Genomic DNA, 17,865 nt, shown 5'->3' on the forward strand with positions numbered 1-17,865 from the left:
CTAGGAAGTCCATGTTACTGTTCGGGCCTGGCCCCACGATCATCATGTCTTTATTGCGCTGTCATATGCATGACGGCATGGCAAACACCACTTCTGATTGGCAGAAAAATCGTCACCGCCGGTCAGACAGCCGCGGATCCCAGGCTGTTAAATGACAGCGTGAGCTCACAGCGGTGATTTGGAGGTAAAAAGCTTAACTCCAGTCATTGGTGTCAACTGAGTCTACCGCTCCCATCAGCTGAAGCCCAGTGCCGCTAAGAACAGGGAGAGCAGGAGCGGCTGATGGGTGTATTCCTCAACTAGCTCCTGCGCTGTAAATTAATAATTGAAAAATAAACGGCGTGGATTTCCCTGTATTTTTGATATCCAGCCAGTCAAAGCTGGAAGCTGCAACTCTCAGCTGTCAGCTTCAGCAAGGCTGGTTATCAAGAATAGAAGGGTCCCCAAACCATATTTTTAAATTATTGATATAAAAAAAATATATATATAGGCTAAAGCAGACAGCTAGGGGCTAGTATCCTCTAACTGGTAAGGGGCCATGAATATTGCCCCCCTCAGCCTAAAAATAGAAGCCCGCTGCCGCCCAGAAAAAGTGCATCTATTAGATTTGGCAATTCTGGCGCTTTTCCTGGATGAGGAGGTTTACAGTTGGAGGAGACAGATTAGCTGATCTGGTCACATGCTCCTCCACCAGCATCCTTTGTATGGACAGACGTTCTGGTCATTTTGTGAGGAAAGATGCAGTAATAAAAGAAATTGTCCAACCCTCTTAAGGAAAGACATACATTTAGATTGGTGGGGGGTCTATGTCCTGAGACCCCCACTGATCGCTCGGAACACTAGTTGAGTACAGGCTCCATAGACGTCCTGCTGAGGCCATACACAGCTCATGCAGAATGAGAGCGTTCCTGGGGTCTCAGAAACTGGATCCCAACCGGTATACGGCAATTTTGAAGGACTGCTATGCCTTGAAATAGAGTAATTGTCTCAGGAACCACTTTTCAAGGTGTTCAGGAATAGAATTAATTCAAACATTTTTTTTTCCACTGATAACAGCACTAACTTTCTCCTTGAGTTTGGTATTACAGAATAGAACTGCAGCCCTAATGCCAAGGACATCCTAGTCACAATGGGGATTTTGTTTCTGGGTAAAACTAAAATAATAAAAGGAATAGATATAAGGTAAATTAAAGGGGTTGTGTCTTTCACTCTTTTGTTTTAAAACCAGGCACTGGTGGGGAAAAAAAAATTATTCCCTTGCTGGTCTCCTTGCTTCCTCTTCCTGCAGACAGTCACTGGCCACAGCGGTGATATCCTGTCCCCCACATTTTTGCTGTTTTGTATCAGTATGTGCACCTATGCCAAATAAAATTGGCGGAAATGACTATAAAATCCATAATAATTTCTTACATTTAAATATAGGCATACATATATTCACTTGATAAAATGTCCACAGTAGGTGTTTGTAAAGTGACTGCAGGTTTTAGAAATAAAGCTGTTTTTGATAAGGCGTTATCTTAGCATGCTCGTGTGCTATCCGAGTGACTTGCAGCATGTCTCATGGCTGTTAGACAGCCACAACACACGCAGGGATTGCCTAACCTGTAATTACTGGCATCCAAAGGACTAGAGTGTCCTAATCCTGGACAACCCCTTTAAAAAGCTCTTAATCTCCTAAAACTATAGACTGATATGATTTGGGGAGCTTGATATAAATGTGTACCGTGCAGTTTACCTCTTCATGTAGGGCAGAGCCAGGCATGGTATGTTATCTACAGGTTCAGCGCTGGGGATATTCTTGGTTTTGTGTTTTTTATGGATTTGTGCTTGTTTTATCACATGTTCAATGTCCTTTTTCTGTTGTTGGTGAAACATTTCCCTGAAATAATTTTGATGTCATTGTGTATATGTATTGATTGTGTCCTTTATATGTACTTGTGTCCCACAGAAACTTTTACCCAGAACAAGAGGGATGCGCACCGGCCTGAGTGATGCCCTTGAGGTGCTCAGATTGTACTATAAGTACCAATATGTTCATCTTAATCACCATCACGTTTTCCCACTTTTTAGTTGATTTCATCACTTTTTTTTGTCTTCCATGAAATACAGCATCTTAATTTTAGTTTTAATTTGTTTTATTTATTCATATGCTTTTATTTTCCTCATCCATTTCCATATAGAACTCAGATGAGATACAGAACGTAGTGGAAGAGAAAAATCAGGCAGATTCTGAGTACACAAATGCACCTATCAAGGAAAACCTGACAGCTGGAATAAATGGAGATATTGGACACCACAATGATGTGAATGAGCAGCTGGTAGAAGTGAAAGCTTTGGCTAAAAATGACGCCCAGTCAGTATCTTCTTATGATAGCAGTAGCGAGAGTGAGAATGAAGAGGTAGAATATAAGGCTGAAGGGAGAACTTCTGAGCAAGTTATACCAGAAGAGCCTGAAGAAGGTGCCGAAGGCGTGAAGGACGTCCAACCAGAGGAGTCTCAGACCGACGAAGACCATACGGTCACTGTGACCGTTACTGAGATCCAAGAAAAGACGGAAGTCATAGCCCAGGAAATTACCCTTAGTACCTTTGAAAGTGAGGAGAAAGTTGACGAAAAACATGAAATTCTCATGGAAGAGCAAAGCAAAATTAATGGCGATGTTTCTCACGTCGATGTTGATGCTTCTGCCCAAATTATTTGTTGTTCCGAGGTAAATGGGTCCAACAGAATGGGAGTTTCCGTATGCACCGGTCAATCTGTTACAGTGGATGTTACCGCTGAGCTTTTATCAAATCTTAAGGAGGTTTTGGTGTCTTCTATCAAAAAGGCAAACCAGTGGCTTTGGCTTCTTTCTCTTTCCAGATGTTGCTCTTCTTTCCACTGCTAGTTATTCAGTATACCGCCATATTTTCATTTCCATGTTTAATTGCACCATAATTTTCCATCTTACATGTTTCTTACACCTTTTGGGTCTTGGTTTGTCTTTTCCATATGTGCTGTATTTGTGGTCCTGTGAATATGCTTCCTTTAGCTCGGTGCATGTACCTAATAACTACTAATTATGTGGCTGCTTAGATTTCCCTTTGGTCTGTATCGCAACCAGTTTTTTACTCTTGTCACTCTAATACTGTTATCTGTTTGATCTCACTAAATTCTTTTAATCGCTCAAATATAGAGATGACTTTAGTGGAGGCGGACTTTTAAGACATCACAATTGTCTTGGGATTAGAAAGAAATATTTAAAGGAGATCTCTCGCCCAAAGTTTTGCTACCTCATCTATGAGCAGCATGATGTAGGGGCAGATTCCAGCTATGTGTCACTTACTGGGCTGCTTGCTGCACGTTTTATAGTCACATTCTTTTTGTGCTGAAGATATAGCGGTTCTGTGAATGCTAAGCTCTATATAACCCCGCCCCACCACTGATTGGCTGCTTTCTGCCCATTTACATAGCTAATCAGTGGTTGGGCGGAGTTATACAGAGCTCGTGAATATGCAGGACTACGTATCAGCAAGATTACTAGTCCTCTTTAATAATCTCCTGCTGATAAAACTGACTTTATCAAAACCACGGCAGGCAGCTTAATAAATGACACATCCCTTGATCAGGGTCTCAGTCTCTACATTATGCTGCTTTGAGACTAGGGGACAAACACCTGGTGACAGATTCCCTTTAATAATGGTGGTGTGGCAAGACCTCATTGGTTTTACCCTTTAATTTTATTTGTCTGGCAGACCTGGCTAGAGGAGATTACCTGGAATTGTTATTTACAGAATTGTCAATTTTTTTTGTGTAAGAATTTCTGTGCTTGTTTCTCTCTAGCCTCCAGTGGTGAAAACAGAGATGGTCACCATTTCTGATGCCACACAGAGGACTGAAATATCAACAAAAGAAGTCCCAATAGTTCAGACTGAGACAAAAACCATTACCTTCGAATCTGCTCAGGTAGACTCTTTGTGGGCTTGTGATGGGTGTTCACCGCTCTCTACCCAGGTCATGTGGTGCCGTCCATTGTAATGACAAGATCTTTACTCGCGGAAACCTGTGGATCTCTGAAGACAAAACAACGGCTTTCTTTTACTAATCTCTTTTCCAAAAAAGAAAAAACGCATTACCTCTTTACCTTTTGTTCCATAAATCTTCCGTTCTGACAGCCCCCGAGGAACTTGTAACACGGAAACTTACATTTTCTGTCTGTAGTTTAGTGATGTGGAGGACTTCACTTTTTCTGGAGGCAAATTGCTTCTTGAAGTCATCAGCAGGTTATTGAATAGTGTGATGCAGCATAAAAATAAAGAGCACTGTATGCATGGTACACCTGGCACGGGGGCTCCACCATGAATAGCTTGATTATTTTTAAAATAAGACTATTGTTGCATTTCTTACCATGATTTAAGGAAAATTAATAGTTCTAAAAATAAAAAGGCTGCTTAAAAAAAACATATATTGGCTACTATGTGCCAAAGTTGCAGCTCAGGGCAGACGTCAGCTATGCATAATGCAGACATAATAAGTGACATTCAGTATATAGGACAGGACATGTGGTTGCTTAGGAATAACGAATATGTTTTATTTTAATGGCTATAGAGGCAATGAATGCTACTGCCTCGCCTATGGTTTATATGTAGTATTCTTACTCGAATGAAATGATTGTAGGGGCCGGCACCCAATTTTCTTCACTGTGCTGCTCTTTTTTGTTCCTGTGATCTCCGCCAGAGCAGAAAGGGATGGCACTTACCTATTCTGTCACTTGCTGCTGAGCCTGTGATTGGCTGCAGCAGTCATGTGACTGAAAAGACTTGATAGAGACCTTTGGAGCAGCCTGTGTTGAAGAGGTGCAGGTTTTATTATTTATTTTCTTATAACATTTCCCACCTGAACAACTGGACATCTAACCCATCAGGAATAAGCTCCTAATCTCCCAATGGAATTTAGATTTAAAACCACAAAATTATCGTCTTCCTTCATCTGCTACTGGTCGGGATTTCTGTCTATAGATGCACGTAGAAAAATGTCTGCATCCTTTCCAACGTGGACCAGGAAATACTTTCCAATTTTGAAAACTATTTGCTAACCTCTCTTTTTCTTTTTCCTCCTGATGAAGCTGGATGGTGGAGACAGTGAGCCAGGGATTTTACTGAGTGCTCAGACAATCACATCCGACTCGGTTCTAACCACTACAACGACACACATCACCAAGGTAAAGGCCACCAGCACATGTTACACCCTGACTTTGTCTTTTATCACTAATTCTACTGCTTTATGATCTTCAATTGTTCCCATTACTATCGGAATATCAAACTCAAATACAGAGGGACAAAATTATAAACTTGGACAAAGTCACGTTCCAACCCTGATATTGAGGACGTTTTTACTTATCAAATATACATTAATGATGAACCTTCGCTTTTATTGTAGTACGTTAAAATTATTATTTTATGGGTTAATTATTTGAAATGACTATCCTAATTTGCCATAAATAGATTAGTTTATTTGATTTATGTATATATTCTAATCTTTTTATGGCAAATTTTATTAATTACCCCATAAAATAACTATTTTAATGTAGTAGAATAAAGCTAAGTTTTATTGACCTGCTAGAGGGGTCATTTCTAGTGGGGCTTTGCCCCCTTGGGCCTTTTCGGATTAGACCGCACACCCTTCCCAGGTCATTCAGGAAAGGCTGATTTATTATGATTAGGAATTGATCAGAGTGGCAACAATATTTCTTGAACTTGGAGAGAAGTTTCTCCACCTCCTCCATTCTGTCAGTCCATGAAAATCGGTTCACACTCTGATGCGGTCTGATTTTTTTTTTTTTTTTCTCGAGGACCCGTAGAGTTGCATTGCCAATTTTGAACTGACACTCAGATCAAAATAAGATATGTCTGATTGTTTCCGCGGACCTCTCGGTCTGGGGAAAAAAAATTGGACATGTGCACAGCCACATAGAATGTCACAGGTACGAGTGCTATCCATGAAAACCAAGAATGAGAAAAGTGTGCATGAGCCTTAAACGAAGTTCCCACATTGCGAAAAATCTACTCTATGGATTTGGTTATAAATCTTCAATGAAATCCACAAGTAACACATGCGGATTGTGCTGAGGATTTGTGTGTGGATTTCTCACTTCTCTCGTACTTAGCACTGAATAGGGTAAAAATCTGCATAATAATGAGCATGCTTCAAATTCCCACCATGCTTTCACTTAGGTGCTGATTTTTATATATTTTTTTTTAATGCAACATATGTTTTGAGAAACCCATTTACTTTGATGTACTTGTATTAAAATAGCTGAATTTTCGGTGCAGATTCCGCAACGTGTGAACTTGGCCTAGCTATTACATTTCAGATGTGCCTACCTCTACCAGACATTACCATAGTCACCGCACATGCTTAATTTGGATTTGGCAGACCACGTTACATATCAAATAGTTTGATCTCAAATGTTGTTTGTAGAAACCAGCATATTTTATTGTTTTGTGTGTATTGCTGCTATGACATCCATGCTATATTTGTTTCATTTGAAGACTGGAAAAGGTGGGATATCGGAAACAAGAATTGAAAAGCGCATTGTTATCAGTGGAGATGCAGACATTGACCATGATGAGGTAAGGGAAGTGTTGAATAAATTAGTAAACTATTCCGAAAGCTAGGTTTATGTAATTACACATACTTGTTTCGGGGTCCTAGAACGGGATTAATTGCTGATGATCAATAGATCTCGTTCCCATGAGTTGGCCTTTTTCATGATTACGAATGGAACCTGTTCTATTTAAACTAGCAAATAAATGGATAGAGTTTGGAAAAAAGATTTGGCACCAGGAATGCGATTTGTGATGCAAATTTTTTTTTCTGGGACATAAAATTGGTTGCTTGTTTCCCCACACCACAGCAGCTCGCGCTCCCTTCTCCTTTTGGGACAAAGTAGAAGTATAGCTAATGTGATCGAGATTAAAGCGTTCTTCCCAAAATAAGTTTTTCCATGTCCAATAGTTGTAGTACTTTCTTCAAACGTTGCATGACTTTCGTGAATATAAAAAACTTGGTAATATATGTGATCAGAGAATCTTACTTCTTTCTCCACTTATGAGCCACTTCTTCTCAAGCCTCCTGAATTGGAGGGAAAAAAAGTCTGGACTGTTTTTTATGAGCTATACGAGTCCTTGCTTACCGACTTGTCAGTGGAAAAAAGACATTTTCCTAAATTGTGACTCTGATGCTACTTTGTGTTTCTCTTCTTAGGCATTAGCACAAGCAATAAAGGAAGCCAAAGAGCAACACCCTGACATGTCTATAACTCGCGTGGTGGTGCACAAGGAGACTGAGGTTACTGAAGAAGGTGAAGAAGAGTAGATGGTGAGGAAAAAAGTTTCTTTTAACTACTGAGCTACACAAATATCAAAACCCCATAAAAGGCTATTCTGACTCCTCTCACATCACATCTTCAGATATCTCCTGGGATGTGTCAGCTACAGACATCATACCATTGTGAATGCTGGTATACTCCATTTTAACCCCTCATGACCTTTGTATTCATACGTCCAGGTTGGCTGGTACTTACCGACCTTGGATGTATTGATATGTCATGGGGATTTTGCACACACACATAGGCTGTGGGACAATTTTTCTACCATTTTTGTCCATATCCCTTTGTGAAAATGTAAATATTGTGACAATTTCATCAACGTCTGCATTCCAAAACGTCACTCCATCCTGTCTGAGGCCTGCCGAGAACCCAAACAGTAGTTTTCCCCCACATATGGGGTATCTGCGTACTCAGGAGAAATTGCACAACAAATTGTATGGTGTAAGGTGTAAATTCTCCTGTTACCCTTGTGAAAATGCTAAATTTGGTGCTAAAAAACAATTTTGTGGAGAAAATATAATTTGTTTTTCTCAGCTCAATGTTATAAACTTCTGTGAAGTACCGTGAGGTGGGTGGGGGGGAGGTTAAAGGTGCTCATCACACATCTAGATAAGTTCCCTGAGGGATCTAGTTTCCAAAATCGTGAGGTTTTGTAAATTTTGTTGGAAAAATGAGAAATCGCTGGACAACTCTTTAACCCTTATATCTTCCCAAATTTTTTTCTTATGTTTCAAAAATTGTGCTGATGTAAAGTAGACATGTGGGAAATGCTGTCATTGTACTACTCTTAGGCTACTGTGTTTTCATCGTTGGAGGCATCCTGACTGCAGCATGTATCTGCTGCCAATCATCTGTAAGGGTATGTTCACACGATCAGTGGATGCTGCGTGCTTGTGCAGAGTGCCACCCGTAGCGGCCAGATGTTACAGCTTGGTGGGTGGGATTTCAAGAAATCCCATGTCCATTATGTGTCCACAGACGCCCGCGGATCACCCGCAGAGACTGACATGTGGCTTGTCTCTCCAGACCGCTGCATGTCAGTTTCTGGCATGTCCGCAAGATAAATTTTACCAATAGAATGTATTGGACTCTGTGACTCCGCAGGGTTCAGTGGCCAAATGCGGACTTACCTGCGTTCAATAGATAGCAGCACCTTGGACGCAGCAAACAATACAGCCTGCAGAGCTACCAATCTATTCCCATCATGTGTGATACAGCCTGCAGTGCTGCGTATCTAATGAACATCATGTGTGATTCAGCCCACTGTGCTGCTTGTCTAATCCCAGTATGGGATACACTCCGTGTATCCAATCCCTTTGTGTGATGCAGTCTGCTTATCCAATCCCAACATATGATGCTGTGTGTGTATCCAATCGCAGCATATGATGCAGTCTGCGTATCCAGGCCCAGTGCATGACGCAGTCTGCGTATCCAGGCCCAGCGCATGACGCAGTCTGCTTATCCAGGCCCAGCGCATGACGCAGTCTGCCTATCCAGGCCCAGCGCATGACGCAGTCTGCCTATCCAGTCCCAACATGTTGTAGCAGTACCAACTAATAGAATCGGTCCTGCCATCCTCAGTGACAGCCTACTTGTCAGTATCACTTTGCAGTCACCAACAAGATGGCTCCTCACTGTGATCCTAAACTTCATCCTCTCTTATCCTTTCACAAACACCCAGAAGGGGAGGAGAGGAGACATCGCACACATGTGACCAAGCCCTGCCCACATTTACTGCAGTCGTAATGTTAGCTAGTTGTACACAAGGTTTTCATGGAAAATTCTGCAGGTGCTTTAAATGTGGAAAACAGCTAACCTTTATGTTAGTTTATGTTTCGTGTTGTATACCATTAAAAAATGTAAAATGTTGATGTACTAATTTTTTTAAATTAAAACATTAGTACTTTACATTTTTCACTTGTTGAATAACATAATTCTACAATTCATAAATTGAGTATCCATCTGCATAATGATATTAAGCCATGCTATAAATCTATATAATTATTTCTGACGGTGAATGGCAAAAAAAATCTGAAAACCATGGAATTTTTTTTTTCCTTTCCCCTACCAAAAAATGGAATAAAGTGATGAGGAAATCTATGTACTCAAATATGGCGACAGTGAAAACTAGAGCCTGTGCCAGAAAAAAATATTTCATATATATGGTGACATAATTTTAGTTTTAATTGTGCAGATTTGGTGGTGGAACTAGCGTCTGATGGGCCCCGGTACAAGATTTGCACCGCCACCCCCCATCCTGAATTTTACCTTTGTATCATACAGGTCCATAAGAGCAAGTCAAAGAATTTCTAGAATTTCACCAAATTCGAAATCATCCATCACATGCAATTACCATCTTGCCATGAAAGGCCATTCCAACACGTATTGTCCAGGAGTGACAATTTCATCCATTTTTGCTATTGTCTTAGAATTTTAGTAATGTACAATGTGTATACAGTGAAGCTAGACATGATGATAAAATGCAACAGACAGCGGCTTTCATAGATCAGTTGTAGATTCCTGTTTTCACCAGTAGGTGGCAGCAAATGACATGAGATCTGTAATTGTCCTGTCCCTTGGCGGACACTGTATAGAGCGTGTAGTAGATTCATATACGCTTTCTTCATACTAGTTCACCTTTTCTTTCCAGGTACGGTAATTAGTAAATAATTAAGAGATTTTAGATTATTTGAAGGTTAAGTATTTTTATGATGAATGAATTACCTGGTACCCTGCATACCATGTGTACTTACAAATGTGTATATGTGATGGCAAATGAACAATATGATAATGACTTGGCGTATAATAAAATTGTGTACAGGCCTCGTTTGTCCAGCTGTAAATATCCATTATGTTTGGTGAAGAAATCAGTGTCGTCCTTTGGACGTTGGACTTCATTCATGGAAGTGACATCTTCTGAATCAAAGATCCTCACTGATCATTGCTGCAAGGTCATCTAGTATTAGTCACCGTAGAATCCGACCAATGAGTGCCGGCTGACCACTGTTAGATTCATGGGGTTGGAGATGAAGGGTTAGTGCCATAGTTTTGTCCATTAAAACTGCTGTCCACTACTCTCCGTAATAATTAAAAAACAAATAAATGATCCTCTCCCCTCCCCCCCAGATTGGCTCTATACCTCTATATTCAGCGCTGCATTCTCTGCCAGTCTCCTGGGGTCATGTGCACTGCAGCCAATCAGCAGAAGTCAGGGGGCTTATCCCAGGAGACTGGCTGGGGATGCAGCACTGTGCATGGATGAGCAGCAGCGGTCTGGGAGGTGAGTAATTTTTACATGTTATTTATTTTTCTCCTTCCTAATGAGCATTGACTAGGGGGATTGTCTGGGACAAGGTATCTGGTCTTGAAGGTATGTCCCCCACCTTTCAGGTGACCTTTCAGTTTAGCTGAGTGGGCAAGGAGAAGCCTTTGGGGACATGCCTCATACCGCTGCTATCCACTCTGCATGTCTCTGAAACGCTGCAGTGTAACGTAGATGGTTGTAATACAGGAGCCGGTCTCTTATACATTCCCTTTAGCCTCTTCAAGGCGGTCATTGTATGGCTATGGCAAGAATGACCTGGAAACCGGATTCTAGGTTTGTACGATTATGGCAGTACCATAAAAGCATTTTTTTTATTCATATAAAAGTGTAAAAGAAGCAAATTTTGGTTCAGGGATGGGGTTAGTGTCATTATTTTTCGATATCCATAACATTTTTACTTTTCCATCAATGGAGCTATGTGAGGGCTTGTTCTCATCTTGGCAAACTGACATTTTCATTCACCCCATGTTGGGGTGAATACAACATTTTGATATCTTTTTATTGTATTTTTTATTAGGGATGTGTGTTTACTAGTGATGAGAGAACGTGCTCGGATAAGGTGTTATATGAGCATGCTCGTGTTGCTAACAGGTTGTCTTCGCGTGCTCCGATAATATGTCCGATTCCCCACAGCTGCCTGTTTGTTAGACAGTCCTTGCATGTGTTTCAGCTTTGTAGCTGTCAAACAGCCGCTGGGCATGCAGGCGCGCGGACGAGAAAATATTCTTCAAAGACACTCGGTTAGCACCTGAGCATGCTCTGATAACACCTTATCCAAGCACTTTTGCTCATCACTAGTCTTTACCAAAAATACACAGTTCTGTCCTTTTGATCTTGTTTCTCGTTATGGCGTTCATTGATCACATTAATTCATTTTAGATTTTGAGAGATGGGACTTTTATAGACATAACAATGCCAAATGTTTCCTTTTTTTTTTTTTTACTTTTTTTTTTTTTTACTTTTAATGAGGGAATAAATTCATTTTGAATTTTTGTAATTTTTTTTTGACGGGACTTGAACTTGCTATTGTTCTGTTGCACACTATAGCACAGTATTGCAGTATATAGTGTACATTGTGGTCTCCTTTAAAGCTCAGCACATGGCCCTGCAGTCGCGTCACAGGGGGCAGTGGCAGATGGCATGCTTACCGACTAACTTCATTTAAAGGGGGTTCTCTGGGAATAAAAAAAAAATTATAACTAAAGGAAATGTCATTATAAATATATTCCTAATTCATTAGCAAATCACAATAATTTTGTCTAGTGTGCTAGTGATAGGATTAAAATGGCCGTCAGCTTGTTACACTGAGAGAAAGCAGTCCAAGAGTGTTCGGACAGGAGCCTGTGAGCATGTGCAGCAGGAAGCTCCGCCGCTGTGACCTGGAGATGCTTGTTATTCAGTAAGGCAGGGCACCTCTGGTATCTCCCTAGTTAGTGGAGCACATCTCCCTACACATAAAGGAGAGCAGAGCTCCCTGCTCCCCGGCTCCTGTCCGAACATTCTAGTATAGGTTTCTGTCACTAGGTGACAGCCATTTTAATGCTAAAGGGATGAACTCCCCAGACAAAATGATTGTGATTTGTTAATTAAATGCATTCAAGAATTTATTTATACGGACCTTTCCTTTTAGTTATTATATTTATTTATTTTATTCCTGGAGAACCCCTGTAAATGAGATTGACAGCAGCGTCTAAACTGCCAGTGCTCAGCTGTTAGTGACCAATCCCCATCAGCTGTATGCGGGTGGCGCTCAGCTCCTGAGCTCTGTCCACACTCAATACATCTGTGCCAAGAGGTGGGTTAATGCCGCCCACAGCAAGAAGTGCTGTCATGACTGTAAACTGAAAGCTGTTGGCTCCGGTGAGACAATGCCATTAAAGGGAACCTGACATCTGATCCATGCTTCCCAATCCACAGGTAGGATGTATCAGCCAGGTATGTTAAACTCTGAAATTTTGTGGCATTTTGGAGAAAAACATACTTCAGAAGCCACCGACTTCTCATCGCCCATTCACCTTGAGTGGCAGGTCTCTCCCCGCATGTGTGCAGGGAGAAGCCATCGGGCACACGCCTGTCTGACAAGTCTCCTGTGCAGCTTGCTTATAGGCAGCTTTTAAAGTATGTTTTTCTGAAACGCCGTCAAACATACCTGGATGTGTCTGATACATGCTGTCTGTACTGCTCGTTTCTCGGATCTGCCCAGAGTGCTCCGGCAAACCCAAGTATCGCGGGTGCTTGAGTGACGTCCCCACAGTTGCATGTTCCCGGATGTAAGACAGCCACAAAACATGCAGGGATTGCCTGACTAACACAGCTAACAGCAGTGGGGACTCCTGACGGTGAATAGCTAAGCACCCCAGGCAAACTCTAGTGACGAGCACTTGAGCTAATCAGTAGCTGCCTGTAGTTTGGGCAGCATGTATCAACTGTCAGGTTCCCATTAAGCCATTATACAGGGCTGCTCACCATTATTGGCACCCCTTCATTTTTTTCATAGACTGGGACATTTTAATTTATTTCTGAAGATATTGAAAAAAATTATATCCTCAGGATTTTTAATTAATGATCGGGATCCCAGTCAGACACCTCTCACACAGCCAAACCAGATCTCCACTTTGCACTGACGAGGGGCAGTACCGAAACAGTGTCTGCAAATTGAGATTCCGGTTTGGTTTTTATCCTAAGTCATGTGACAAGGCTCATTAAAGGGTCGACATTGACTGTTAGGATTCCTACTTCCAATAGGTGGCACCCGAGTTCTAGTCCTCTTCCTCTCTGAAGAGACAATTTGCTTAATTAAAGGGAACCTGTCACCTGAATTTGGCGGGACCAGTTTTCGGTCATATGGGCGGGGTTTTCGGGTGTTTGATTCACCCTTTCCTTACCCTTCAATATTGGATTGAAGTTCATGCTCTGTCCTTCGTAGTACACACCTGTGCACGCGCAGCCCAACTGCGGGCAAAGCCAAAAAGCATTAGTGCGCATACGCCGGCGCACTATGTCCTGGAACACAGCGAAATACTTCCGGGACATAGTGCACCGGCGCATGTGCACTAATGCTTTTCGGCTTTGCCCGCAATTGGGCAAAGCATACTGCGCGTGCGCAAGGCAAGATTGCCTTGCGCAGGCGTGTACTACGGAGGACAGAGCATGAACTTCAATCCAATATTGCGGCCAGCATGCAGCCAGCGGGTAAGGAAAGGGTGAATCAAGCACCCGAAAACCCCGCCCATATGACCGAAAACCGGTCCCGCCAAATTCAGGTGACAGGTTCCCTTTAATGATTCGAAAGAAATAACAATAAAACATTGGTTTGCAACTTACTCGTTGCAATTTCAGTAATCAAGGTGCATGGAAATCATTTGATTATATCTTACTACACTTAGATAACACCACATTTTTCTCCTTTAGGAACTTAAACAATGTTGCAATTTAAAAAAAGAAACAGAATAGATAGCATATACAGCAATAAATGCACCCCTAATTGATACTTGGTTGCACACCCTTTAGCATTGATGACAGCCTCCAAGCTTCTTGCACTTCTCAGCTGGTATTTTCTCCCACTCTTCCTTTGCAATTTGCTCAAGCTCTTGAATGTTTGCAGGGTTCTTTTTCCCAATGGCAGATTTCAGCTCACTCCAAAGATTTTCAATGGGATTGAGATTCAAGACTCATTGCTGGCTATTTTAAAACAGTCCATTTTTTTTCTTTTTCAACTATTGATGTGTGCTTTTGGATGTGTGCTTTGGGTCATTGTCTTGCTGGAGGACCCAGATTCTTCGACTCAGAAGAGTGTTTTCTTACACTGGATATGACATTTTGCTCTAAAATCGCTTGATAATTTTCTGATTTCATGATTCCTGTGATACGGTCAAGGCCTCCTGTTCCAGACGAAGCAAAGCAACCTCCACCATGCTTAACTGTTGGTAGGGTGTTCTTTTCGTTATAAGCTTCATTGCACCATCTGTAAACAAACTGTTGCTTTGCATTGTCAAAAAGCTCTATATTTGTTTCAATGTGTCCACAGAACACTTTCCCAGAGGTATTGTGGTTTGTCAAGGCACTCTTTGGCAAAGATCAGTCGTTCCTTTTTAAGTCTTTTTTTTTCTTCAGCAATGGTTTCTTCCTCGGCTTGCTTTAGTTTGCTGCCTATAGTACTTATTGATACCATGACCCCAGACTGTTCCAGGTTGGTCTTGAAGTCTTTGGATGTTTGACATGGTGTTTTTTCCACCATTCGCACCAACCCTTTGAAGAAATTTTTTGTGAATTTTCCTCTTCCACCCACATCCAGGGAGGTTCTTGTTGGTTCCATGCTTGGCAAACTTCTTAATAACATTGCGCACTGTTGAAACTGGGATACCAAGGTCTTTGTAGATGGCCTCATACCCTTTGGAAGTCTTGTGTTTGCTAATGGCAGTTCTGATGTCCTCAGACAGCTTCTTTGTCTTTACCATTGTGAAAAGGAACAGGGCCTACCATGTGGCTTTTTAAAACACTGAAGTCATCATTCATTGGCTAATTCATGTCACATGGTCATTGCCAATTAATCACAGGTGATTCTCATTTGTGATTTTACCACAGGCGAGTCAAAATGTTTCCATACTAATTTAATGTAAAGGCTGCCAATACCTGTGTCACAGCAAGCTTTAGGTTTTTCTATTTTTCTCTGCCATTGTTTGTTTTACATTATTGTTTATGATTTGCTTTTTTTTTATTTAAGGATATGTGTCCATGGTCAGGATGGCTCGGCGCTAAGCCCCGCCCTCTTTCTGGGACGCGATGATGCCGGATGTGTTAACTGTACACATCCGGGATCATCGCTCTCTCCCATAGCGCCCTGTGATATGCCTTGCGGGGATGCTGCGTCCCCGCAAGGTGTACGGACATGCTGCGATCTGAAAAGACGCGCAGCATGTCCGGAGTCGCAGGGAAGACGGATGCGTGTTTCCACGCATAGTGGACACGGGATTTCCAAAAATCCCCTCCACTATGCTGGAACATCTGGACGCTGCGTGTTTGACGCTGCAGCTCTGCGCAGCGTCAAACACGCAGCGTTTACTGACCGTGGAAACTCACCCTTAGGGTATGTGCACACGTCCGGATTTCTTGCAGAAATTTCCTGAAGAAAACCGGAAATTTTCTGCAAGAAATCCGCATTTTTTTTTTTTGCGTTTTTTTCGCGTTTTTTTTTTTAGCATTTTGCAAGCGTAATTAGCTTGCAGAATGCTAAAGTTTTCCAAGCGATCTGTAGAATCGCTTGGAAAACTGACAGGTTGGTCACACTTGTCAAACATACTGTTTGACAAGTGTGACCATCTTTTTACTATAGATGCTGCTTATGCAGCATCTATAGTAAAAGATAGAATGTTTAAAAATAATAAAAATAAAAAAATGGTTATACTCACCCTCTGCAGCCTCCGTTCCTATAGATGGCGGTGTGGTTCAGGGCCTTCGGTGACGTCACGGCTTGTGATTGGTCGCGAGCGGTCACATGAGCGGTCACGCGACCAATCACAAGACAGTGACGTCACCGCAGGTCCTGAACCACACCATCTATACGAACCGAAGCGGCAGCATGCAGCGGTGAGAGGCGGGAACACTCCGGGGACATCGAAGGTGAGTATATGACTATATTTTTTATTTTAATTCTTTTTTTTCGACCAATTATATGGTGCCCAGTGCGTGGAGGAGAGTCTCCTCTCCTCCACCCTGGGTACCAACCGCACATAATCTGCTTACTTCCCGCATGGTGGGCACAGCCCCGTGCGGGAAGTAAGCAGATCAATGCACTCCTAGGTGTGCGGAATCCCCGCAATTCCGCATTTTTAATGAACATGTTGCTTTTTTTTCCGCGATGCGATTTTTTCGCGGAAAAAATTGCAACATTTGCACAAAAAATGCGGAATACACTGTAAATAATAGGAGGCATAGGTTAGCGGTTTTTTCACGTTATCACGTTTTTATAGCGAAAAAACGCGAAAAAAAACGCGAAAAATCCTGAACGTGTGCACATGGCCTAACACCAGTGCTCTGTACAAAAGAAACTGTTTCACTTGATTCATTTCTTTCAGGAGATATTCCACATTATGTATTTAAACTTCACGGGTGCCAATAACAATGAGCAGGACAGTATATCCCCATCATGTCTTTATGACTTAACTTGTGTCTTACAGACTGTGTGTGTGTGTGTGTGTGTGTGTGTGTGTGTGTGTGTGTATGTATATGTATATGTAGCGCCCCCACTGCCGCAGGGCCGAGGGGTACCCGGTACCGGGCCTCTGAGTCTCTGCTCTGGGGTTGTCACGGTGGCTAGGCCCGGTCCGTGACCCTGCTGAGGGGCATACAGTGATAGATGTAATGGATGTGGATGGTGGTGGTGGTGGTGCGGTGCAGTAAATAACGAGGACACCAGGTTGCAGTCTCTTTACCTCTTTACTGAAGGTCTCTGGGTCCTCAGTCCGGAATACGGTTCACCAGGCTGCGCAAGTCCGGCCGGTCCAATGGCACCTCCAGAGTTCTCTTTGCAGGTGGAAATCTGTGCCTTCCTGCTATCGCTATGTGTTGTGGTCCTCCCCTGCTGTGCTTACGGGATAGTCCCCACAACTGTTGTGTCTGTTTCTCGTGTTCCCTCACAACAACTCGATTAGATGATGTTCTGCTAATCCTCCGTCCCTCCCGGTGTTATGGTTGGGACGCACCCGTATGACGGGTAGGCTCGGAGCTCTTCCGGGACCCTAGAGTCGCCCCTCTCCACAGGTTGCCCCCCATGTCTGCATAGGTGATTTAGGTGAGACAGCCCGCCTGTGACTGACTGTCCTGCCGTTGGTTTGAAGTATTGCCTGGAGCTAGATATATGAATACTTCCTCGGCGTTCCGGCCGCCGGTTGTGCGCCTCAGTAGGATGTTGCCTCGGTCTTACAGCACGACTCCTACTGGTATTCTCCTTGCTTTGATCTCGTTTCTCACTCAGCACAATATATCTCGCTTCTGATCCTTTCTTAGGGCACCGCCGCTATGCTGAGCAGGCACGGTCCCGTGACGTTCTTTCTTGTTGCCAGGCCTCTGTCATTGTCCCAAACCTGACAGGGACCCTACCGAATCTTCCCCACAACACCCCCTGCCACAAGGTGTTGCCTGTTTCCAACCCAGTCAGCTTTCTGAACTAAC

At 42.5% G+C, this 17,865-nt stretch overlaps 1 protein-coding gene across 21 annotated transcripts in view; it reads left to right on the plus strand.

Moving 5' to 3' along the window:
* The window catches only part of EPB41L2 (erythrocyte membrane protein band 4.1 like 2), a 193,161-nt gene that overhangs the window by 163,649 nt on the left and 11,647 nt on the right, over positions 1 to 17,865 (plus strand). For 13 of the 21 annotated variants that reach the window (XM_077289360.1, XM_077289365.1, XM_077289364.1 and 10 more), the window contains 6 exons: positions 1,949 to 2,002; positions 2,181 to 2,711; positions 3,824 to 3,946; positions 5,106 to 5,201; positions 6,532 to 6,612; positions 7,247 to 7,360. In XM_077289360.1, the coding sequence (XP_077145475.1) occupies positions 1,949 to 2,002; positions 2,181 to 2,711; positions 3,824 to 3,946; positions 5,106 to 5,201; positions 6,532 to 6,612; positions 7,247 to 7,357 (996 nt within the window). In that variant the 3' untranslated portion in view covers positions 7,358 to 7,360. The remainder of the gene's footprint in view (positions 1 to 1,948; positions 2,003 to 2,180; positions 2,712 to 3,823; positions 3,947 to 5,105; positions 5,202 to 6,531; positions 6,613 to 7,246; positions 7,361 to 17,865) is intronic. The other 8 variants (XM_077289363.1, XM_077289366.1, XM_077289377.1 and 5 more) reach the window with 2 other exon arrangements.

The sequence above is a fragment of the Ranitomeya variabilis genome, chromosome 2, assembly GCF_051348905.1.
Source record: "Ranitomeya variabilis isolate aRanVar5 chromosome 2, aRanVar5.hap1, whole genome shotgun sequence".
NCBI lineage: Eukaryota > Metazoa > Chordata > Amphibia > Anura > Dendrobatidae > Ranitomeya > Ranitomeya variabilis.